A 25210-nucleotide genomic window follows, 5' to 3' on the forward strand; every position below is an offset into this window, starting at 1 on the left:
TTAAAGCCCGTCTTAGAGAGGGAAAGTTAAACAAGTAAGAGCGTGCTAAGTTAGCCCGGGCCGTATCTTATATACCCTCCACCATGGATCGCATTTGTCAAGTTCTTTGCGCGCTATCTCTTTTTAGGCAAACAAAGAATAATGGATAAAAATTGTCAATGCTATTGGAGCTATATCAAGTTATAGTCCGATTCGGGCCATAAATGAGTTGAATGGTCTTCATTTATAAAATTGCAACCAAATCGGTTGAGAATTGCGCCCTCTGGAGGCTTAAGAAGTCAAGATCCAAGATCGGTTTGTATTGCAGCTATATCAGATTATGGGCCAATTTCTACCGTACTTAGCACAGTTGGTGGAAGTTATAAAAAAACACCTTATGCCAAATTTTAGCCAAATCGAATGAAAATTGCGGCCTCCCGTGGCTCAAGAAGTCAAGATTCAATATCGGTTTATTTGGCAGTTATATCAGGTTATGGACCGATTTGAACTATACTTAGGAAAAATGTTGGAAGTCATATAAAAACACGTCGTCAGCCAAATCGGATAAGAATTGCGCCCTATAGTGGCTCAAGAAGTCAAGATCCAGAATCGGTTTATATGGCAGCTATATCAATACATGGACCGATATGACCCATTTATTGTACAATCCCAACCTACCTACACTAAAAATAAGTATTTGTACAAAATTTCAAGCGGCTAGCTTTACTCCTTTGAAAGTTTGCGTATACTTTCGACAGGCAGACAGACGGGCAGACTTTGCTAGATCGACTTAAAATTTCATGACGATCAAGAATATATATACTTTATGGGGTCTTAGACGAATATTTCGAGGAGTTACAAACAGAATGACGAAATTAGTACACCCCCATCCTACGGTGGATAATAAAGGGTGATTTTTTTGAGGTTAGGATTTTCATGCATTAGTATTTGACAGATCACGTGGGATTTCAGACATGGTGACAAAGAGAAAGATGCTCAGTATGCTTTGACATTTCATCATGAATAGACTTACTAACGAGCAACGCTTGCAAATCATTGAATTTTATTACCAAAATCAGTGTTCGGTTCGAAATGTGTTCATTCACCGTAACGTTGCGTCCAACAGCATCTTTGAAAAAATACGGTCCAATGATTCCACCAGCGTACAAACCACACCAAACAGTGCATTTTTCGGGATGCATGGGCAGTTCTTGAACGGCTTCTGGTTGCTCTTCACTCCAAATGCGGCAATTTTGCTTATTTACGTAGCCATTCAACCAGAAATGAGCCTCATCGCTGAACACATGAATGAACACATTTCGAACCGAACACTGATTTTGGTAATAAAATTCAATGATTTGCAAGCGTTGCTCGTTAGTAAGTCTATTCATGATGAAATGTCAAAGCATACTGAGCATCTTTCTCTTTGACACCATGTCTGAAATCCCACGTGATCTGTCAAATACTAATGCATGAAAATCCTAACCTCAAAAAAATCACCCTTTATAAAAATAATACCGCATACAACCGCAACGAAGTCATAACAAGGATAAATGCTGTATGATCAATTTTGACCACTCTGCCCTATTGCTGTTCATGTTGGCTTCTCCAAATTAACGCACAGTGGGCCAAATGGCAAAAAAATTGGAAATAAGTCTACAACTTTTTATCTGTTGATTTTAGCCATACAAAATGTTCTAGACATTTGTAGAGGAGGACATAGGCTTTCAGAAAAGTGCTGTTGTTGGTCCATATCTTTAATACAGGGTGAGCTACAGGGTGTCAAAGTTGACCACTTTTGACTTCTCCAAGCTTCTGGGGGCCATAACTTTTGATCTACTCAACCGATTTACATGATTTAGGACTCTAGAGAAAGAGCTTGACAAGATCTAAAAAACTTATGCATAAAGTACCATGCCATCGTGTACTGTTAAGGAGTTATGAATTGTTTAATTTTAAAATATGAAAATTTGGCCTTGGTTTTTTTCAGTGTTTTTTAAATAACTCCGTCAATTTTAAAGCTATAAACTTCATACTTCACACAAATTATGCCAGCATATGTGTGCATAAAATACAAAAGGAATCACGTGAATATCTTTGGCGGTTTAAAAATGGCATCGTTTTCAATATGAAAAATATTTTTTTTGTCAAAAAATTGCAAAATTTTTCAAAAAAGATACTCCCATTTCCTTTAAGTTTTCGCAAACTTTGGCCGTCAAAGCATTATCATTTCTTTCCATTTTCACAAAGTCGAGGTATTAAGAAAAGTTTTAAGTGCTAATTTGGCTAATTTCGATATCAAACAACACCGTTATCTTAAGACCAAAATGGCCAATTTTTTTACTAAACTTCAAAAGTTTCTCACTGGAAAAAAAGTTCCACGGGGATTTTTTCGCTTTTTTTGAACTTAAATGAAAGCTTAAAATGTTCCCAACATTTTAAGGTATGTCTCGCCATATCCTAGCCATAAATGAGATCGTAGCGATCAAAATACTGAAAAAAGTCAATTTTCAAGTAGTGCTATATTCATTGCTAAAAAACAAGTATTACGTCACATTTTATTGCAAAGATGTTAAATAAACTTTTATTTGGTAACACTTCTTCTACAAAACACAAAAAGAATCATGGAAATATCTCTATTCTATTCCATTTTATGGAACCGGCAATAAAAAAGTCAATTTTTCAAAAAAGTCGAATTTCCCAAATTTTGTTTTTGTTGTCCTAATTGCACATGACACACTATAGCCATATTTACGCAACATACCTTATCGTAAAGGAAATTTTCATACCTTTCCAACGATGTATAAAACATTTCTCAACTCGGATTCTATCTACTCTAAAATTCATTTACACTTCATTAAACTCTATATAAAAATGTCTATTTGTGAAATGGAACCTTATATGGGGCCTACACTAAAACATTGATAGATTTGCCCAGGGTTTACAATACAAATGTGTTAGAATAAAAAAAGGTCTCCTGCCAAAGTTTAAAAAAATTGGAATAAAAATATGTGTTTTAGAGCGAAAACACTTCGCATCGGCGTGCGTTTATATGTATATTAGCTACTCCCAAAATAAAAAAGCATTTTAGTTTTGTATTATTTGATTTTATTCTCTACCAAATAATCTAAGGTATCAAAATTTAAAAGCTCTTTAATTTGAATGGCATCGGGATCGTCCTTATCTATATCGTCACATATTTTTGGTAGCCATTTAGTTCTGATGCTGTATAGTACCGGATCAGACGATAACAATAAATATTGAAGTAAATCATAATTTTGGTTAAATTTGGTGCTCTTTCGGGTATTGAAAAGCCGGAACTGTTTAACATCTCTATTACGGGATTCCTGAGCTTCTTCTGTAAGTTCTCCTAACGGAAGTATGTTGTATTCCACAATTTCCTTGCCATGATGTAAGACTTTATGTACTGTCGGTGTTAAAGCTTTCCACGAATATAAATCAGATAAAATGTTTTTTGTGTCATTACTATAAGCTTCAAATTTGGTTGAATTTATCATCTTTTTGCTATTGATTACAGCCAAAATCACTTTGAATCGTCTTAGCAAGTGTTCATCAAGACCGGTTATTTTAGATGTCGATACGGGGTCCTCAAAAAACCGCCTTGCCGAGTTGCCATCATTTGTGCTTCCGTATCCGTAAAGAGGTTTATCTATTATAAGTCCCTTTTGTTTAAACTCCAACTGGATTCGATTCTTCTCTTCCTGCCTCATTTTGTGAAGATCTTGGTTGTTTCTAGCAGAGACATCGCGGTTTCCAGGGCTAGTCCGATATTTAAGGTCATACGATAAATGCAAACAATACTCCATGAATCGAATTCTACAGTGCAGGGGCGAAATACCGAAATTGAGCGCATTTTCGTTTACTAAATTTTCATCAGACTTGTCCTCGAATTGCCCATTCTTCTTGCCACAAATATTGCATCTCCAATTGGACATAACGCCAGTTAATGCGTTTGCCACCTTTCCATCGATCATAGTGAGTTGTAGTTGAAACGAAACTTTTATATTTCTTCCCAATTGGTTTATAACAATCATGGGTAATGCAGCAATTTCTTCCTTTATTTCGTTCACCAAAGATCGTGTTGTGTTCCGGTCTTCCTTTGTATACTCAAACCGAATTGGGCGACATAAATATTTTGACCCAGGTGTTCTATTTATCCATATATCTTGAAATGCATTTTCTTTCGATGATGAAGATTGGTCCTTGTACAATCTCATTCTCAATGGTACTAATGATGCCATGAAAATTGATGCGAAGTTGGTATCTATTTCTGTTTGTTGCTTATATTCGGAAAATCCAGATGATCCATCACAACCCCATTTGCTGATCAAAACCACTTCGGAATTATTACATGTGTTCAACTGTTCTTCAGTAAAATTAGAAATAATTCTAACAGCTGTATTTTCAACAAGATCAGCAAGTTTCACTCTTGCTTTTAATTCGTCCACGTATATATTTGATGGCACCATTTTCGTCCTGGTGTTGTACAATTTATGTTTTGAGGGTAAACAACCCCATCCTTTTTCACGAAGAGCCTTCCTCATTGTTGAGTATTTGTTTCTTGAGAGGCATAGGTTCAAAATCAGGGCCAGTGCATCTTCCTCCGTGAATTCTGTAGTCGATTTTGGAGTTGGAATACTTTCTACCATTCTCTTTACCCTTTTCGGAGATGCTAATGGTAAAACATCGACAATTCGTCCAACATTTTTTGGTTGTGTTTTTAACAATGCTGTTTTGAACGTATCTTTTATTAAATTTGGCGGATGTGCCGCCAATAGTTCCTCTTGTTTTTTCTTTTTGGTTTTCTCCGTAACTTCGTCGTATGCTTTGCTAGGCCGGCCGGGAATCAGCGGTTTAATTTCAATAAGTAGATCCGATTTCAGCCACTTCTCATACATTTTGAAAAACTTGATTTTTGCGAATGAACATTCTGGCAACCTTCTCTCAAATGATTTGTAGAATTTTTCAAGTTTGTCTAAAGCGTCTTTATTTAGCCTTATTCCATATATGTGGTCCAAAGTGTAAACAAGTTCCTTAAATGACTCCGTGTATGATTTGGAATCATTTTTGATGTCCCATACAATTTTCGAAAGAGTGGAATACTTCAGTATGACTTCCATAACTTATAAATGTCCTTTACGCCTCTACAAAATATAATGAAGAAAATTTGGATTTTGTTCAAATATTTATGCAATATATTCACAATTAATGACCCATTTCAGGTATCAGACGCAATCGTAAAAAGGGGTCCAAAGTGCCTCTTTTTACTTACTCTTCTATAATTATTTACCTTATCTCGAATTTGGTTAAAAAAAATGACAATGAATTTTTTATGGGTAGGTTTTTTCACATTCATTGATACGGTGGATTTCCTGGGAATTCGACATAGCGAAACAGGTAACATTTGTCTGCATCAAATCTTAACACAAATATATATATATATGCAGGTATATTTCTAGGTTACTTTTTATTCAAAAATCATCAGCTTACATTAAAAATAGATGTAGGTACTATACAAACGCACGCCGATGCGAAGTGTTTTCGCTCTAAAACACATATTTTTATTCCAAATTTTTTAAACTTTGGCAGGAGACCTTTTTTTATTCTAACACATTTGTATTGTAAACCCTGGGCAAATCTATCAATGTTTTAGTGTAGGCCCCATATAAGGTTCCATTTTACAAATAGACATTTTTATATAGAGTTTAATGAAGTGTAAATGAATTTTAGAGTAGATAGAATCCGAGTTGAGAAATGTTTTATACATCGTTGGAAAGGTATGAAAATTTCCTTTACGATAAGGTATGTTGCGTAAATATGGCTATAGTGTGTCATGTGCAATTAGGACAACAAAAACAAAATTTGGGAAATTCGACTTTTTTGAAAAATTGACTTTTTTATTGCCGGTTCCATAAAATGGAATAGAATAGAGATATTTCCATGATTCTTTTTGTGTTTTGTAGAAGAAGTGTTACCAAATAAAAGTTTATTTAACATCTTTGCAATAAAATGTGACGTAATACTTGTTTTTTAGCAATGAATATAGCACTACTTGAAAATTGACTTTTTTCAGTATTTTGATCGCTACGATCTCATTTATGGCTAGGATATGGCGAGACATACCTTAAAATGTTGGGAACATTTTAAGCTTTCATTTAAGTTCAAAAAAAGCGAAAAAATCCCCGTGGAACTTTTTTTCCAGTGAGAAACTTTTGAAGTTTAGTAAAAAAATTGGCCATTTTGGTCTTAAGATAACGGTGTTGTTTGATATCGAAATTAGCCAAATTAGCACTTAAAACTTTTCTTAATACCTCGACTTTGTGAAAATGGAAAGAAATGATAATGCTTTGACGGCCAAAGTTTGCGAAAACTTAAAGGAAATGGGAGTATCTTTTTTGAAAAATTTTGCAATTTTTTGACAAAAAAAATATTTTTCATATTGAAAACGATGCCATTTTTAAACCGCCAAAGATATTCACGTGATTCCTTTTGTATTTTATGCACACATATGCTGGCATAATTTGTGTGAAGTATGAAGTTTATAGCTTTAAAATTGACGGAGTTATTTAAAAAACACTGAAAAAAACCAAGGCCAAATTTTCATATTTTAAAATTAAACAATTCATAACTCCTTAACAGTACACGATGGCATGGTACTTTATGCATAAGTTTTTTAGATCTTGTCAAGCTCTTTCTCTAGAGTCCTAAATCATGTAAATCGGTTGAGTAGATCAAAAGTTATGGCCCCCAGAAGCTTGGAGAAGTCAAAAGTGGTCAACTTTGACACCCTGTAGCTCACCCTGTATTAAAGATATGGACCAACAACAGCACTTTTCTGAAAGCCTATGTCCTCCTCTACAAATGTCTAGAACATTTTGTATGGCTAAAATCAACAGATAAAAAGTTGTAGACTTATTTCCAATTTTTTTGCCATTTGGCCCACTGTGTAACGCCATTTACTGGCTGTTTTCAATTGAATCAACTAAATCTATTTAAAACCAAAGGGAGGAAGACATCTCGAAACTAAGTGTCAGAAATTGCAGAAGGTGCACAGAATATGGAGGCACTTGGAATTCTATTCTGAGGTCTATAAGTGGAACAAATGTTCTGTCATAACCAAAATGAAAATTTGCCCGTGAAACTTTCATTAAGGAAAATGGGCAAACTTCTTACATATCAATGAGTGCCGGCACGGCCGATTCAAGTTTCAGCTCAACAATTAGGAACCTCCTTTTTAAAGGTTAGTCCGAATGGCGTTCCGCGACACCTTTTATGTTTTTACATGGCACAGTACCTCACAAATGTCGCTATCAATAGGAGGGGATAACCACAGCTAAAAATTGTATCTGATGTTCTCGCTAGGATTGGAACCCAAGCGTTCAGCGCCATAAGCTAATCTCTGCGCTACGATATCCTTTTTGTGCCTCTTTGAGATTAATACTTTTTGCGACTTTTTCTGCAAAAGAGCGACTTTTATGCAATTTGCAAAAAATTATTTTTAATTGAACGTAGAAAAATCTCAAAGCATTTCTGTCGTGTGGTTTTTTCTTTATTTTCCAATTTAGATTCCGTTCTCTCTTTCTTGAATTTCTGGTTGTAGAAACTTCAATAATTAAATCAAATGCCAGTTAATGTAGGCGGATTATTTTTAAATTTTTCTAAAGGCAAAGAGGTAAAGGTAAAAATATCACATTACAGATTATCTAGTTGTTTGGTACTCAATGGTTCGGAGACTTTCTTCTCTATTTTTACTGATGATAGGTTTTAGATATAACTCCATGTACATACATTAACCAATTTTCATTTATAGAGCACTAACAAGTCCATTTATAAACAAATATTTGCGAAAACTGGATTTCTTTTAATCCAATTTTGACATTTCTTCACTTTGGGTAGGGGTTTTAAAAGTCACAATCGCCCGATTTTGGTTAGGTTGAAAAGAGGATGGAGATATTAATCCACCCCATGCCACTATGGATATACACCTAAGCCAGTAATCGGCTTATTGTGTGCTCTAAGAACTATCAAGTAACCTCTAAAAAGAAAATTTTAAGTTAGGAATTCCGTGCTACTTATAAAATCCTTAATTGTTTTCAATACTACTTTCCAAAGTTGGTTCATGTCTGGTAATGTGTCACCACCTAAGTGCCGGTATCGGAAATGATCCAACGTCTCATCATTTTCCCCGCATGCCCTACACATGCTATCACTTGCCGCACCGATCTTTCATAAGTGATCTCGTAATCCTATATGTCCCGTTATGATACCAATAGCTATACTGACCTCCTTCTTACTTCCATTCAGTAATCGCCCGACTTAGTTAGTTGCTTGTATTCTTAAGTGTTAAATAATTATTCAAAATATTCAACGGTTGTGTTAAAGGACACCGGCCTGGCAATAAAAGTTGGCAACGGTTTTATTCGGCAACTTCTGGTCCATGTGTTCGTCCTAGAAAGAAATGTAATAGGAGAGAAAAGAGAGATGAAAGCCGAAAAAAGATAAAGCAAATCTTAAGAGCTGGCATAGAGACCAAAAGAAGTCTCACCGACTAGAGGGCCGCCCCGTTATCCACCATTCCAGAGCCCAAAGGATTGCGAAAACCTCTGCGTGAAAGACACTGCAGCCATCCAGAAGTCAATGTGACTCTCTAATTCCCAGAAATTCAACAAAAACCCCTGCCTGATGCCCCATCCAGCTTGGAACCATCCGTGAAGACGAAGAAACCCAAGAATAGCGGGATGCCTCTAGACCAAAGCTCCCTTCACGGGAAGACTACTCTCAGGTCGTCATCGAAGAAAAAACCCCCCGGCACATAGTCCGTCGCGTCGCCAATATCACGTAGATGTCCCACGCCAGCGACCTTCCGCAGAACAAACGAATGCGCGTAATTCCAAAGAGTGCCATTTCCTGGAGGCCACCGTAGCGCAGAGGTTAGCATGTCCACTTATGACGTTGAACGCCTGGGTTCGAATCCTGGCGAGACCATCAGAATGCCGGCAACATTTGTGAGGTACTATGCCATGTAAAACTTCTTTCCAAAGAAGTGTCGTACTGCGGCACGCCGTTCGGACTCGGTTTTAAAAAGGAGGCCCCTTATCATTGAGCTTAAACTTGAATCGGACTGCACTCATTGATATGTAAGAAATTTGCCCCTGTTCCTTAGTGGAATGTTCATGGGCAAAATTTGTAATTTGCATTTGCCATGTCCCTGACTCTCTCAGTCAGAGGACAATCTTCAGCTCCGCGCAATCTACTTACAAGTGTAAAGGTTTCAGATTAGGTAACACTTTCAGCGCTGCTCTCGGTGCACTCCTCCTCGCACTGCACCTTCTCCATCATACCACGCATAAACACCTTCTCGAAAGCCACCAAGCACCCATAAATGAGGATCAGCCGAACGGCAGCAGTGTATATCCTGTGGACCGTACTTGGCCATAGTCCCCAACTCCTGGCTACCGAGTTGCGAAAATAGTTGAGCGCATTCAGCCCCGTTTGACTTTATCCTAAACGTTTCTTCTTCAGTTTAATTTCTGGTCAACAATAACGCCCAGGTATTTAGCCTCCCGAAAAAGCAACAACTCTACTCTATCAAGGACCGGTCCCATTCGCTGCTAACAGATTTTCAATCTGGTTTCCGGCCAAAGTACAGTTGCACTACTGCACTTTTGAAAGTAGTTGAAGATGTAAGGAGTGATATTGACAGCGATAAAATTACCTTTCTTGTTCTTTTAGATCATTCGAAAGCATTTGATTCCGTTGATCCCAATATACTTTGCCTTAAACTGAAACATTTATTTAAATTTTCTGAAAGAACAACGGATCTTATATATTCCTAACTTACGAATAGAAGCCAATCGGTATGTGTTGTTCTAGTTATCTTCCAGTCTCAAGAGGTGTTCCACAGGGGTCTGTATTGGGCCCACTCCTTTTTTCCTTATATAGCAATGACCTTCCTGGACAGTTGCGCAACTGTGGTATTCATATGTATGCCGACGACATACAGCTGTATATGAGCTCCTCGCCGGAGAGGCAGATCGATGGCGTACTTCGACTAAATAATGACTTGGATAGGATAAACACATGGGAAAATGCCAACGGACTACTTTTTAATCCAACAAAGTCAAGGTGCCTTGTAATTGGTAGGAATCGGGTGACAATTCCGCCCAATCTTGATGTGGCAATTGCTGGAGCCCCAATTGAGATTGTTTCATCTGCAAGAAACCTTGGTTTGGAGTTTGATGATAGACTTTAATGGAAGAATCATGTCAGTATGACAGTGGGCAGGACCACGGCGTTTTACGAAACTTATATATGAGTCGACAGTATACCCCTTTGTCAATAAGAATGCTTTTGGCAAGGACATTTATTCTGCCGAAACTATTATACTCTTGCGATGTTTTTTACGGTTGTGATGTAACTCATAGGAATAAATTGCTCGTGGCCTTTAACGATGTCGTTAGATACATTTTTGGTTTGCGTAGAAGAGACGGGGTATCTGACTTTGCCAGACAAGTATATGGTGTCTCTTTTAACTCGTTCCTTAAGATGCGCTTGTTGCAAATGATCCACAAGATAATTTATACCAATGAACCGTCATATCTGGCTTCTGTATTGCGTTTTGCCAACTCTACAAGAGGTAAACAAGTAATACAAATACGTCATCAATATCGTGTATCTGAACAACAGTTCTTTGTTAATGCTATACGTCTCTGGAATAATCTTCCCAATAGTATTCAAATTATAAGTAATGAACGACAGTTCAAATCTTTGATTTATAATCATTTTAATTAATTATTTGTTTTGTTTTTTTATAACTATTTTTTAATTTATTTTATTAGTAACTTTGATTAAATGGTTAAATTTTCTTTAAAGTTTCTTTTTCTTCTTCTTTTATTTTGTTTTAACCTTTTTTTTTTACTTAAATATTGTATCAGTAACTTTGCTTAAATTGTTAAATATTTTATACCAATTATTGTTCTATTTAAATCAAAACTTGTTGAACTCATTGTAATTATCAATTTACTAACCCATGCTTTATATAAGACACTGTCTTTTGTATGGGTTTTATCATAATAAAATACAAATACAAAATACATACCACGCATAAACATCTTCTCAAGCCACCAAGCACCCATAAATGAGGATCAGCCGAACAACAGTAGTAGTGTATATCCTGTGGGCCGTACATGGCCATAGTCCCCAACTCCTGGCTACCGAGTTGCGAAAAATGTTGAGCGCATTCACCCCCCGTTTGACTTTATACTAAACGTTTCTTCTCCAGTTCAATTTCGGGTCAACAATAACGCTCTACTCCATCAAGGACCGGTCCCATGAATACGCTATATCTCCTCCTTTTCGTGAACAGCCATGAGTCACAGCTGTACATATCAAATGATTTAAAGTGGCTACCATTAGAACGGTTCGTCATTTGTTAAATTTTGTTCTCGCAGTTTCAGTGAAATTTTAGCTGATGGTTTATGTATACGCATAAACTAAATCAGAATTATATTTTTTCATTATATTTATGTGCCAAAATTCAAACAAAAAAATCTTATATTTTTACCCCAGTCATTTTCATATAGAAATTCTACGCGCAAATTTCGTTAATGTGAGCACCATATTCCGCACAATCTCAGCATGGTGGTATTAAAGCTTTCTCCGAGACTGAGAAAATTTATATTCGTATTCTTGATGTTAGATGTTTTGCTTATTTCCATACTTTCGACAGAATAGAAACTTTCCATTTTATTTTATTGTTTTATGCCTACAACTTTTTAACAATCAAATGTTTTTCCAGTTTGCTCACCTAGTATGACCCCTTTCTAGCAAATTCCGCTGCATTTCCATTTGTCGGAATATTGTCGTGTTCAAGAACATATTGTCATTAGGCTGGAGTATATTAAGCGAATCGAGGTTTAGAAACTGGAGTAAGAGTCAGAAAATTTATCCAGGGTTGCTGTCTAGTTCGGTTTAATCAAGCTTACTGCGACTCAGAACCAGAACCAAATGTTCAGATTATACTTCTCATTTTGTTTATTGCATACTATATTCTTCTTCGAAAAATTAATTGAATTGAATTTTCTTAGTGTTTGAAGTCTTTTTGATTTGAACGATTACAAGTCGTTTTTAATGCTTATTTTTAGTGGTACTACAAGTGTAAGTATAATTTCTCATGATATAGAAATTATTGCGGAATAATTGCCTTATCAATTGTACGTAAAAATTTAATATTTGTGTATGCGTGCGTGTTCTAGAACATTTGTGTACTGTATAAATATTTTTCATTTCTTTTATAAAAGGTCAAATATAACTTTGTTGGTAAACAATCAAATGGTCGTATAAATATAATTTGGTATAGAAGCAAAGAACTGAATATTTGTTTACACTAAACGTAATATTCTTATCTGGGATTGAGAAAGCAAACGGCATTTAAAGCAGTGGCATGTTAATGAGAAATACTTCGTTAAACGTTTTTGTATTAGCCACGTCGATTTGTCATTATTACTCTATTTTTTATGACGGTTACGTTAAAACTTAATAAAATGGCTAAAAAGTATTATTAAATGTTTATAAATTGACTACAGAACCTAACCCTAATGCGATATGGCTTGCCATACAACATGGGTAACAAAGTTTCCGTTTACTCTTCATTAGCTTTCTTTGGGATACCTCTTTCGTTTAAAGCCGGGGTGCATAAAATAAAATGTGTAAGTTACTCTCTTTAATTATTTGTTTTAATTCTCTCCGTGATAATTTGGCAGATGGAAAAAAGTTTTTAAAAGCGAAATTTGTTTGTAGAAACAGCAAAAATGTTTGCAGTATCTGAGTGCCGGTAACTGATTGCCCGGCTTTCGTGGATAACAGATACTGGCATTTAGGTGGGGACACAATACCAGATATGAACCAACTTAAGGGCGTGGCATGGAGAATAATTAAGGATTTTGTAAGTAGCACGGAATTCCTGACTTCGATTTTAGTATTTAGAGCGCACAACAAGCCAATTACTGGCTTAGGTGTACATCCATAGTGGCATGGGTTGGATTAATATTCGCACCCTCTTTTCAACTTATCTTAGCAGGAGAATGTCTGCTAAAATTGAGATAGCAGTAACTTTTTGCTATACTAGCAAACATTTCCTGCTGTTTTCTAAGGGTAAAAAGTTAAAAAAAAACCAAAAAAATGCCATAAATATATTTAAACATCCCATGCTATAAAGCAATTTTTTTTTTCTGCAAGAGTAGGAAAACGCTTACCCTCCATTTTCAACCCTGTTGATCCCAATCAGCAAATAACAAAATATTATGGGGATCGGTTACCAATAACCTATGCCGCCACAACGTTCAAAGTTGAATGTAGTGCTTTCTAAAGAATCTGGTTGAGTATTTTGGGCTCTAGCATGAAATTGGTAAACTAAGTATACATTTATTCGGAATTTATTACAAAACCACAAACTGTTCCCTGCACCACTACTGTGGCTGTGATAAAATGTGTAGTTCGACTCAGAAATTCCTGCTGGTTCGGTATAGCCATGTCCGTCTATCCGCATTTCCTTTCTATGATGATAGTCCGCTGTCGTTTTTTTTTTTTGCAATTAAGTTGGAGATCGCATTAGTTATCCAATCATCACGAAAATTAGCATATATCACTTTTTTAGCTCAGAACCAAACGCTATCAATTTTTCGAATAATCGGCTCAGATTTAGATTTAGCTCCAATATATATAATTTGCTGGATTTATACTTATAAGAGCGTAGTTACATTCATTCATTCTAAGTCGAACTATCACATCAGCACAGAAAGGATATGAGGATAGACGGGATATGAGAAAGGATATGAGGATAGAATCATAAGTAATATCGAGTTCAGCTACATATGTTATCACAACCACAGTAGAGGTTCAGGGTACAGTTTGTGGTGCTTTTAATAAATTCCATATAAATGTATACTTAGTTTACCAATTTCATGCTAAAATACTCAACTGGATTTCTAATGGCTCTATTACAAGGTATGTAGGCGTCTTATGATATGTCAAATTTAGCACATGTTGAGTTATATATGTCTTGTGATACAATTAAAACTAACACATGAAAATCATTTTCAAAATAGCACATGTAATTTTTTGGTTTAGAGCATGCTCTATTCTTTAACCTCCTTTCTCAACACTTCAACAATATTTACGTATAGAAAAATCAGATTTGCTCACATTTTTAGGTTAGGTCGTATGAACATACAGGTGCGATAGCAAAAAAGACAAATCGTATGTAAATTGACAATTTTGACAAACATTTTAAATCACATGTGAATACAAAATGTGACATATCATTAGACAACTATGTGCCGTGTAATAACGGCTTAAGAAAACACTATATAAAAATTTGAACGTCGTGTCGGCACGGGTTATTGTTAAGCGATCGCCATAATATTTCGTAGATTGCTTATTGGGATAAAAAGGAAAAAATGGAGGGTAAGCGATTAATAAAAAAAAATACTTTTTGTCTTTCGGGACCCTCAAAAATTATATCGTATCTTTCAATTTTGCAAGCAAATAACGTACAACTTTTTTCCATTTTTCTACGGCTTGCTAATCTTTGAACGAATTTAAATAACAGCGGACATAAAAACTACACTCATAGAAAAATGTCTGCTGAAAACAACAAACACTCTCTGCTGATTGTTAGTAGTTAATTTTGCTACCATTACAATAGTAGTTCTGCAATTTCAGAACCGCGTGAGATAAGGATGGTGGAACCTCCGTGGTTAAAAAAAAAAAATAACTCTTTGCAATTTGAAGTCTGAACAAAGAATAATTTTTATTTTCATTTTAAATCTTAAAGAAAACTAAGTTACAATATAATAAATGATGATTAAAGTAAAAGCTAGATTTCTTGGAATTATACAATAAAAGTTACAAAACAATTTCTTATTAATTAGTTGGTGTTCTTATTGCTAACAATGATATTGGTTATATGAGACAAATATATTTATTGGTTATTCAGCGTTAATTATGACCTAAATCAATAGGTTAACGTTCTCGGTGGTTTTGGTGGAGATAATAAGGTGGGTGTCGTAACTGGTTTTGGTGGAGACAATAAGGTGGGTGTCGTAACTCCTCCCCCCTTAAGATAGAGCGACGGCCACAATGAAGATGTTGTGGTCGGAGTGATAGGCTGTGGAGGTGGAAAGTGGTGTTTGTACGTATTTTTTCGTTTAATGACAATGATGAGTATGGTAATGACTACTATTGTGCATACTAATGTTGTTGTTGTTGTGACTGAGTGAACTGTTGTAGTGGTTATTTCCAGGTTGCTAATTCTGTTGTTGGTTAGAAAGTTGAAATCCTCGAGTTTTTGAAGACTAAGTATTTCGATTGTGGAGTTTACGGAAATGTTGCTGTTTGGTAACGGGGGTATGTGGAGTTGATCCCAATATGCATCGGTATCATCGTGGTATGTTATACCATTTATTGAGACGTCACAGTTCTGGAAACGCACAAGGGCTGTGTCTTTTACTGTGAGAGTTTTGATACTGCAAGTAGAATTTATTAGTGTCTCTGGTGAGTGAATAAAAAGTATTAGGTTTTGTTCCACTTGTGTGATCGATTCCCTTTTTCCAACGTCACTAATTGGGCAATTTGCTTCTTTATTGTTTATTAAGTTTCCAATACATAACGAGTATTTGGTTTCTTCCTGTCGGATCGGTATACCGCAATAATATGTTCCTTCGATCGATGGGCAAAGTGTTTTGTGATGGTGTGTGGAATTTTCATTAAACAATATATATGGTTCTGTTATTATTAACTTAGTTATGTTTATTGGTAAAGGAATTATGTGGTATAGAAAATAGTCTTCTTCAGAGACATTCGGTACAAGAATATTAAAAATGATATTTGTTTCATTGTAGTAGGCTTGCATGCCTAGCATTTCATAAATATTTTCGATAGATCTGACTTCAATATTTTTTTGTTTTAATTTGACTTCTATGTTTTCGAGTTCTTCCGGGCTGAGGAGGAATCTTGAAATTATATTTAGTTTTGACAGAACTACTGCCTCAGCTATGTTTGTTAAGTGGTGTGTTAGAAGGTCGATGTTGTAGTTTATCTGGTTGAGGTATTGTGTTTGTAATAGTATGTCCTCTTCCTGTTTTATTTTATTAGTTGTGCTCAACATGTATCTTTCTATTGTGTGCTGTTCGTTATTTATGTGGGATGTTATGTTATTGAATCTTTCAATCATTTTAAAGTTGATTGAATGTTCGTGTGAAAGTGTATATGTAACGTTGTTTAGGTTTGAGTAAATGTTTTCTATCTGTTGATTTATTGTTCTAGCGTCTTGGTCATCCATGTTACCCGTTATGAATTTAATCACGGAACCTAGTCCATTTATTAGCCCTCTTCTCTGTCTTTTAATTGGGTATAATGCTAAAAACTTGGTCTTTAATTCTGCAAGTTTTAGCTTAGTTATTCTTACGATGTTAGGTTCAGATATATGTTTCTCGAAAAGGTCAAGATTGTATTCTATAACGTCAATGTTTGTTTTGTAGTTTTCAAGATTAATGATGTGAATAAAGCTGTTGAGATTTGTGACGAATCTTGCGGGGCCTAAACGCAGTGGTAAAATGCTTTGGTGTGTTGGCAAGTTGTGTACCTCGATTATTTGTGCCTGAATTGAAGGAATTCTAAAAGTGAAAGATTAGTGTTAGTTTGTGTGAGAAGAGCGTGAGGGTAGTTCTGGTCAATGTTCTATCCCTAGTATATTCATATTAATTTACTGAATTATTGTTTATTTGTTTATTTATGTACTAAACATGTAGTAATAGTATAGGACATTTCTTTTTCTTTTTGCAAAGGCTATAATAATTCTTGATACAATTAAAATTTTAGTTTTTATTTATTTATTTATTTATTTATTTATTTTTTTTTTTTTTTTTTTTTTTTTTTTTTTTATTTTTTATGTTGTTTCCTTAATCTACATTTATGTAATTTCTTTTGCCCTTTAGTAAGAATGGTAAATTTGCCATCTTTTTCAACTGTTTGCTTTGAATATCTAGGCGTCAATTTGTTTCTTCTTGATTCTTTCCTGAAAACGATTTGGCCATCAGTGACGTCTTCAGGATCCTCTCTAGAATCATTCAGGTTTTCGATTCTTGTCTTTGTTGTGTCTCGGACATGTTTTTGAATTTCGGGGTATAGTTCGTCAAGGAAAGTATTTAGTTTCGTTAAATAGTCATGTTCGTTTGAAAAATTTAATGTCTTCATGAATTTGTATGGTCGTCCAAAAAATAACTCGTAGGGTGTGTGTTTGGTCGTGGAATGAATAGCGTTATTGTACGTTATCAATGTTTCAGACAGTATTTCCTCGTGTTCTGTTGAGAATCCCTTTTCCTTTCTCTTAGATAGTATTAGTCTGTATATTTCAGTAAGTGTGGAGTGTAACCTTTCTACAGGTGAATTACTGCTAGTCTGTTGGAAAGATGTAAAGTGTAATTCTATTTGGAATTGTCTGCAGAAATCTTTGAAGATGTTTGCAACGAATTCGGAGCCTTGGTCACAGACAACCATTTTGGGTATACCAAAGGAACTAATAAAATTCTTGAATGCTTTAAGAACCGTAATACTATTCCTGCAACTAAGTGCGTATCCGCAAGCAAATTTGGAACATTTGTCTATGACAGTCAGTATTTGATTATTGTTAATACTGTAGAGATCGATATGAAGTATTTCCAGGGGTTTTAATGGTGTTTCTGGAACTAAAAATTTCAGTTTTGGGGGATTCCTATCATATTTAAAGGTCTTACACTTCTCGCAATGGTTCAGTGTTTTGGTGATCTTATCTTTCATATTTAAGAAATAATATTTCCTCTTAAGGTGAGACAATGTCTCATTTATGCCTCTATGATTCGATCGTTCGTGGTAGTCGCGAATTATTTCCTCTTGTTTCTCCTCAGTCATTATGTCCTCAAGAATTTCGGTACACCTAATGAGACGGAATGTCTTAGCTTGTGAAAAATATTTGGAATAAGTCAACTGTACTATTGCAAAGATTTCATCATTCGTGTAAATAGCCGTCTGCTTATTGGGGGGAAAGTATTCCTTAAATATGTCTAGCATGATTCCTTCGTTGAACTGCTCTCTACGCAAAATTCTCCTCTGTCTATTCCTAAAAATGTTCTCTATGGTCATGGGTGACCCTGTGCGATCCCTTTCGAAAATCACCTGTAGGTTGAATTCATTTAAAGGTCTCTCTGAAATGGGAATACCGTCATTCAAATTTTCGTCCGCGCTATGAATTGTGCTTGTGTTGTTGAAAAGTTCTTGTCTATTTTCTTCCAATGGTTCATTTATCTTTACTCGACTAAGAGCATCAGCGTTCGTGTTAAGCTTCCCTTTTTTATAGACAATCTCATAGTCGTATTCCTCCAATTTTAGTCGCCATCTAATTAATTTGGAGTTTGGTTCTTTCAGGTTCATTACCCAGGTGAGGGGTCTGTGATCTGTAAAAATTTTGAACTTTCTTCCAAAAAGGTACGGGCGGAAATACTTCACTGCCCAAACTATTGCCAGTAATTCCCTTTCTATTGTCGAATAATTGCATTCGCTCTGTGAGAGGGTGCGGCTCGCGAAACAAATTGGCTTGTCTCTACCTATATTACCCTGTGACAAAACAGCTCCCAATGCAATATTGCTAGCGTCTGTTGTGAGAATGAAGGGTTTAGTAAAGTCGGGATGCTGAAGGATGGGATCGTTCATCAGTAAATTTTTACATGTCTCAAATGCCTCGCTATACTTCTGGTCTATCTGGATGGTTGCTCCCTTTTTCAGGCATTGGGTGAGTGGTTTAGTGAGTTTGGCCAAATCTTTAATAAATTTGCGATAGTAACCCACGAGTCCAAGGAATGCCTTAATTTCCGTACGTGTCTTAGGTAATGGAAAATTTTTTATGGCATCGATCTTCGCCGGATTGGGTTTTATACCTTCAGAATTTATAATGTGCCCCAGGAAGGAGATCTCCTTTCTAAGAAACTCACATTTATCCATTTGGATCTTAAAATTGGCTTCCCTAAGTCTTCTGAATACCTGCGTTATACCCTCCAGGTGTTCTTGTAGTGAAGTGGAATATATGATTATATCATCTAGGTATACAAGGCATACCTTCCCTATGAGATCTTTTAGGATATTGTCCATTACCCGTTGGAAAGTGCTTGGGGCATTTTTTAGCCCGAAAGGCATTCTAGTAAACTCATAGTGCCCATTTTCCACGGTAAATGCCGTTTTCTGAATATGTCTAGGGTCCATCTCAATCTGGTGGAAACCGCTAGCTAGATCAAGGGTGGTGAAGTACATGCATCTGCCCAGTTTATCCAATATCTCATTTATATTTGGTATTGGATATCTGTCAGATATAGTCTTGTCGTTGACTTTCCTATAGTCTATCACCAATCTCCATTTCCTATTACCATGGATGTCTATCTTCTTAGGGACTATCCAGATTGGAGAGCTCCAGGGTGAGTAGCTATGTTGAATAATCCCTTGTTCTAACATCTTATTTATCTGAGTCTGAATCTCCTGCTTGTGCACGTATGGGTATCTGTACGACTTCGTGTATATGGGGATATCATCACTAGTGACTATCTTGTGTCTTATTTTACTTGTAAACGAAAGTGGCTCCCCTTCCCTATAAATAAGGTCACTGTATTCTGTACATACTTTTAAGAGTTTCTTTCGTTCTTCGCTATTAAGGTGACTTGTTCTCAATAAGTCGTTCAGGTGAGGTCCGGAAGGATGATCGAGTTCGTCCTCGCCATCATTACTAATTGCCAAGTTGAAATTATTCAGTTCTATAAAGTCGGTCTCGTCATACCGTCTCGCCACCAATGGGGCGTCTAACATAAATATCTGGTCTCCGTCAGATAAGTTTGTTATTTCGATAGAGCTGTACCCGTTCTCGACATTGTACAGACCAGAGCTAACGAAAAGCTTTGGTGCTATTTCAATGGGATTAATGTAGACAGTGCCATTCTGCTCATTGATAGGCAATTTTATCAGGGTTTTAGATTTAGCTTGAATTTCTTTAATTTCGGTAGATTGATTTGTCTTGAAACTGATATTGTTGACAGCGTTTCCGGTAATTAAGGTTCTATTCGCAAGGTCAATTTTGGCTTTGAGTAAAAGAAGTGCATCCATGCCCAAAAGTCCGTCGAAGAAATTATGAAATCTAAAAATGAGGAATTTAAGGGATCCTGTTTGGTTGAACTCTGGAAATATTGGCAGGTCTACCTGTTTATCTATTTGGTAACTTTTAAAGACAGTAGTAATAGTTACGGGGTCGCACTGAATTTGTTCCTTTGGCGAGACATATTCGGGGTTTATAAAAGAAGAGGATGCTCCCGTGTCTAGGAGAAATTTCAAAGGTTTGCCGCAAGGTAGAAGGATGGAAACGTATGGTAAGGTCGACGGGTGTTTAGTTGGATTTATGTAACCAATTGGCTGTTGGAGGCTGATCTGAAAAAATTTCCAGCGTCCTCAATATTGGTTGGCTCGTTATTATTGTGCCCGTTGTTGATAAATTCCTGCCGTCGGTGTAAGTTTTGATTTTCTACGAAATTGTTTGGGTCGTTGTCTAGGTACTTATCTAGCTGCCGATAATTGTTGGATGTGGTTGTCTCATGGAAATTCAGATTTGGATTAAATCTAGTCTGTTGGCTAGGACTCGCTTTTATTCTTGGTATGTCGTGGTTCAAATGCCTGGGCTCATAAGGTTGGTATCTCGAGCTGTTTGGAAGATACTGATTCCTGTTTCTATTAAAATGGACCTGAGGGGTGAAATTTCGGTCGAACTGGTTTGATTGGGGTCGCTTGTCCACTGGAGGCAAGTGTCTAGTATTCCCGTAATCCTGATTTCGTTGCCAATTCTGATTGCGATTCCTGTTCTGTTGAAAACGGTTCTCATACGGTCTGTACTGTGTATGGTATCCGACCCTATTTGTCTGTGGTGCCCTCTGGTATGATATATTCTGCTCCTTGACACAACAAGATAATGCCTCAGCCAGTGAACGCGGTTGCATCGCTCTTACCCTAGATCCAAGTGGTTCATTTAGGCCACTAAGGAAAGAGTTTAAACACATCTCGGAATAGAGGGATTTCTTTGCGTTTATTACTCCAGGGTCTTTTTCATGAATAAGTATGTTATTACAAAGAGAAGATTGAATTTCTATAATCTCTCCGTAGAATGGCTCGATAGCCTTATTATACTGCCTGACATTGTGTAAGTCTCTTATTAGGGATGTCTCAGTCCGTTTGTCTGAGTAGTGAAGTATGAGGTTATTCTTTATGTCATCCCAAATGAGTGGGGTTCCGTACATATTGAGGACCTCATTGGCCTGTCCCTCAATTTTGTTTCGTATGGCCCTTAGTAAAATCTGGCCATACGGAGTGTTGTCCGTGCCACGTATATATAATAGGATCTCCTCAACGTTATTGAGGAATTCGTACAGGAGTTTTTGGTTTCCGTCGAATTTAGGCAAATCCTTAATCGCGTCGGGGATTCTCAGTGAGTTGAAAATCTCGACCTGATTGGTTGCCGGGCCTTGAGTTGGTTGCGTCGATTGATTCATTTGATCTAAAATGGAACACGAGCTACCTTCAAAAGTGGTCAAATCACCTCCGTCAATAGTACTGTTAGAATTTGTGAGGGTCTGGTTACTTTTGTCAATACCTTCGTCCGGATCCTCTGCGAGGGATTCACTGTCTCTTCCGGCGATGGAGGTTAGGCTAGTAAATTTTCTCAATTTATAAGGGATAAATCGAAGTTTCTGTTTCTGATTCTTTTTGTCGGGCATAAGTACCGATATTTCTTGATTTCACAATTTGTTCGCTTATATATATTCGAGAGAGAGGGGAAAAAAAACTTATATTTTGTCTATCTCTTCTTCTATCTAATAGAAGAAATTTGTGGACTATTGAGTAGTGGGTGCCACTATACAGATATTCCTTCTGTACTCCTGTCGAATAAGCCAATGATGATCATTCAAGGTCTATGACAAGGATCGACTTTCACTTCTCGGTCTGACCACACAAATTCTTCTTTTTTTTTTTTGTTTTGTCGATATACCTTCGACACTGTTCTAAAGGTTGGTACAGAAAAAAAAAAAATTAACCTTCAAATTGCGTTTAAAAGGTAAAGATGTTTCTTTAGAGTTTTTCACAACTATTCCGATTTTTTTTTTTTTTTTTTTTTTTTTTTTTTTTGATATTATATTTTTCTTAATTTACTTAAAATAATCTTAGTTCCATTTTTATTTTTTTTTTTTTTTTTTTTTTTTTTTTTTTTTTTTTTTTTATTATTATTTTCTTTTCCACACACACACAAACACTTACATAAGCCCGATCAGGAAGTTAGTGATGCTCGTTCTCCTTGTTGATTTCGTCATGTTGTGATTTGTTGTGTCCTCCTAGGTTCCAGTGGATAAAGGGTTGATACCCACTATCTCGTTGTTGGCTTGATGTGTGTTTTCGTGTTTCCTCCAAGGGACAACGAGATTGTCCACTGAACTGCCGACTGCGCCAGATAAGGATGGTGGAACCTCCGTGGTTAAAAAAAAAAAATAACTCTTTGCAATTTGAAGTCTGAACAAAGAATAATTTTTATTTTCATTTTAAATCTTAAAGAAAACTAAGTTACAATATAATAAATGATGATTAAAGTAAAAGCTAGATTTCTTGGAATTATACAATAAAAGTTACAAAACAATTTCTTATTAATTAGTTGGTGTTCTTATTGCTAACAATGATATTGGTTATATGAGACAAATATATTTATTGGTTATTCAGCGTTAATTATGACCTAAATCAATAGGTTAACGTTCTCGGTGGTTTTGGTGGAGATAATAAGGTGGGTGTCGTAACTGGTTTTGGTGGAGACAATAAGGTGGGTGTCGTAACTCGTGCATACTGCCCAAAAAGTCTGTTGTTTGCTGAAAAATGCTGCTGCCTAATTTATGATGGGTTTGTTAGAAGAAATAAAATGGAAGAGAAGATTTTTGGAAGGAAAATTGTGGTCGCACAACCACCTCGCACACAAAACGATAACCTTTTGTTGTTGTTTTTTATTGCACACACTGTTTGTAAGAGAATTTTGAGCACAGACACGTGTGTTGTTTGAGACAGTAAAAAGGGTCATCGTTACTGTAAACACACACACAGCACACATGCGTCGTAAGCATCAAGTAGGTATGAAGCATTTATGTGGAATTTCCCTGTTTAAAATATCTTTGTACTGTTGCTTTGCTTTACTGTACACGAGAGATGAATAAAGGCAAAAATATTAAAAAAAACAAAACCAAGGGGTTTTCTCCCAGAAGCGCACATAGGTAGACCAAAAAGCAATAAAGGCAGATTTAAGGAAGTTATTGAATGAGATATTGACTATTATCAAATAGGGATGTGCCTCTCTGACTGCTTACATACCATACGGCTTTTTTCATGCAATAACTGTATGAGCAAAAGTAAGCTATAAAGCCAGTAGCCACGACAGTCTAGACATTAGTAGAGCAATAAAATTGACGAGATACTTTCCGTCTCCTTCAGACCAATGGCCGCTATGTGTACCAGGATCTGTTGACCACACAATGGAAAAACAAAATTTCTTGCTCCTCTCCCAAACAATCGTAATTTCTTTTGTGCATCCCTGGTGTAATTGAAGAAACACGTGAAAAAATTTGGAGAAAACCCCTAGAAAGTGGAAAATATTAAATAAAATACAAATTTTAAATAAAATAAATTTATAGTGTGAATTGGAGCAGTGACAACAGAAAAATTTAGGATGCGAAAATACAAATGGACGAATTGCATATATACCACACGCACCCGAAAATGGAGAACATTGTAGACATTGTATGAGGTACTACTGGCCCGGCGTGCTTCGCTGCACCCATAAGTGTTTGCGGTACCCTTTCGACATGCTCCAAATTTGAAAAATATTAATATTTTTATTTAACTCTCGAATAACTTACTTTAAAATTCCATATTTTCCCTTTTGGTATACATATTTTCCCGCTTGGTATAAATATTGTCCCGTTTGGTATCCATTTGGGGCATAATTTTCGGGTGGGGCGAATACCTGGGAATTGACCTAAAATCTAGTCTCAAATAGTGTTCGTTTGAGTCCCATCTTGTCCGTTCGGTGTACATGCCCATCCATTTGGGGCATAATTTTGGGGTGGATCGATCCCCCTGGGAATAGATCTCCAACTTTTATATGATTTTCGTACCTTAGTACCTTTCGTTGGAATCCTATATTGTCCCGATCGGCCTACATGTCCTTTGGGAGTGATTTTTGGGGTAGGATGAGGGGGCCCCCTTGGACTTCACCCCAAAATTTTATATAAGTTTCGTATTCTACTTCCAATTACCTTCCGTTTGACACCCATATTGCCTCAATCATTAAACTTGTCATTTGTGGGCGTTTTTTTGGGTGGTGTCCCCGACACTTGAGATCGAATTGTTACATCAAGTTCGTAATTTAAATACCTTTCATTTGATACCTATATTGTCCCAATCTGTAAACATGTCCGTTTGGGTGGGTTATGGGGAAGGGTGTCCTCCACGGTTATTTAACCCCAAAGTTTTATACCAGTTTTGTGCTTTTGGGTTACCATAAGGAGGCATAAAAAATTTCACTTTAGACTATGCACCCATATCCGAGATCTGGCTTTTTTGAAAATTGTGTGAAAATTTCATGAAAATCGGTTCAGCCATTTTTATACCTACCACCGAAGTATGGGGGTATATTCATTTTGTCATTCCGTTTGCAACACATCGAAATATCAATTTCCGACTCTATAAAGTATATATATTCTTGATCAGCGTAAAAATCAAAGACGATCTAGACATGTCCGTCTGTCTTTTGAAATCACGCTACAGTCTTAAAAATAGAAATATTGAGCTGAAACAGGTTAAGTTCGAATATGGGCTATATCGGACTATATCTTGATATAGCCCCCCTATATACCGATCCGCCGGTTTAGGGTCTTAGGCCAATAAAAGCCACATTTATTATCCGATTTTGCTGTAATTTGGGACAGTGAGTTGTGTGAGGCACTTCGACATCCTACGTCAATTTGGCCTAGATCGGTCCAGATTTGGATATAGCTGCCATATAGACGGATCCTCCGATTTAGGGTCCTAAGCCCAAAAAAGCCACATTTATTATCCAATG

General features: G+C 36.3%; 2 protein-coding genes across 3 annotated transcripts in view; one reads left to right on the plus strand and one right to left on the minus strand.

Annotated features, from left to right (window-relative positions):
• The window catches only part of LOC106089988 (mannosyl-oligosaccharide alpha-1,2-mannosidase IA), a 268411-nt gene that overhangs the window by 26085 nt on the left and 217116 nt on the right, over nt 1–25210 (plus strand). The window lies entirely within an intron of this gene.
• LOC131997374 (uncharacterized) lies at nt 14859–16484 on the minus strand. Its single transcript, XM_059368314.1, has 2 exons — nt 15251–16484; nt 14859–15166 (listed from the first exon to the last, which is right to left on the minus strand). Exons 1-2 carry the CDS (start codon nt 16337–16339, stop codon nt 15014–15016), a joined length of 1242 nt encoding a protein of 413 aa, XP_059224297.1. The 5' UTR covers nt 16340–16484; the 3' UTR covers nt 14859–15013.

Source organism: Stomoxys calcitrans, chromosome 4 (assembly GCF_963082655.1).
Source record: "Stomoxys calcitrans chromosome 4, idStoCalc2.1, whole genome shotgun sequence".
Lineage (NCBI taxonomy): Eukaryota > Metazoa > Arthropoda > Insecta > Diptera > Muscidae > Stomoxys > Stomoxys calcitrans.

Bases quoted from the DNA above. Each gene is read 5' to 3' on its own strand.
- LOC131997374 (XM_059368314.1), bottom strand. From the start codon at position 16,339: ATGGATGACCAAGACGCTAGAACAATAAATCAACAGATAGAAAACATT. The intron at 15,167-15,250 runs GTATGCACAATA...CCACCTCCACAG, and splicing joins TCACAACAACAACAACATTA to CCTATCACTCCGACCACAAC.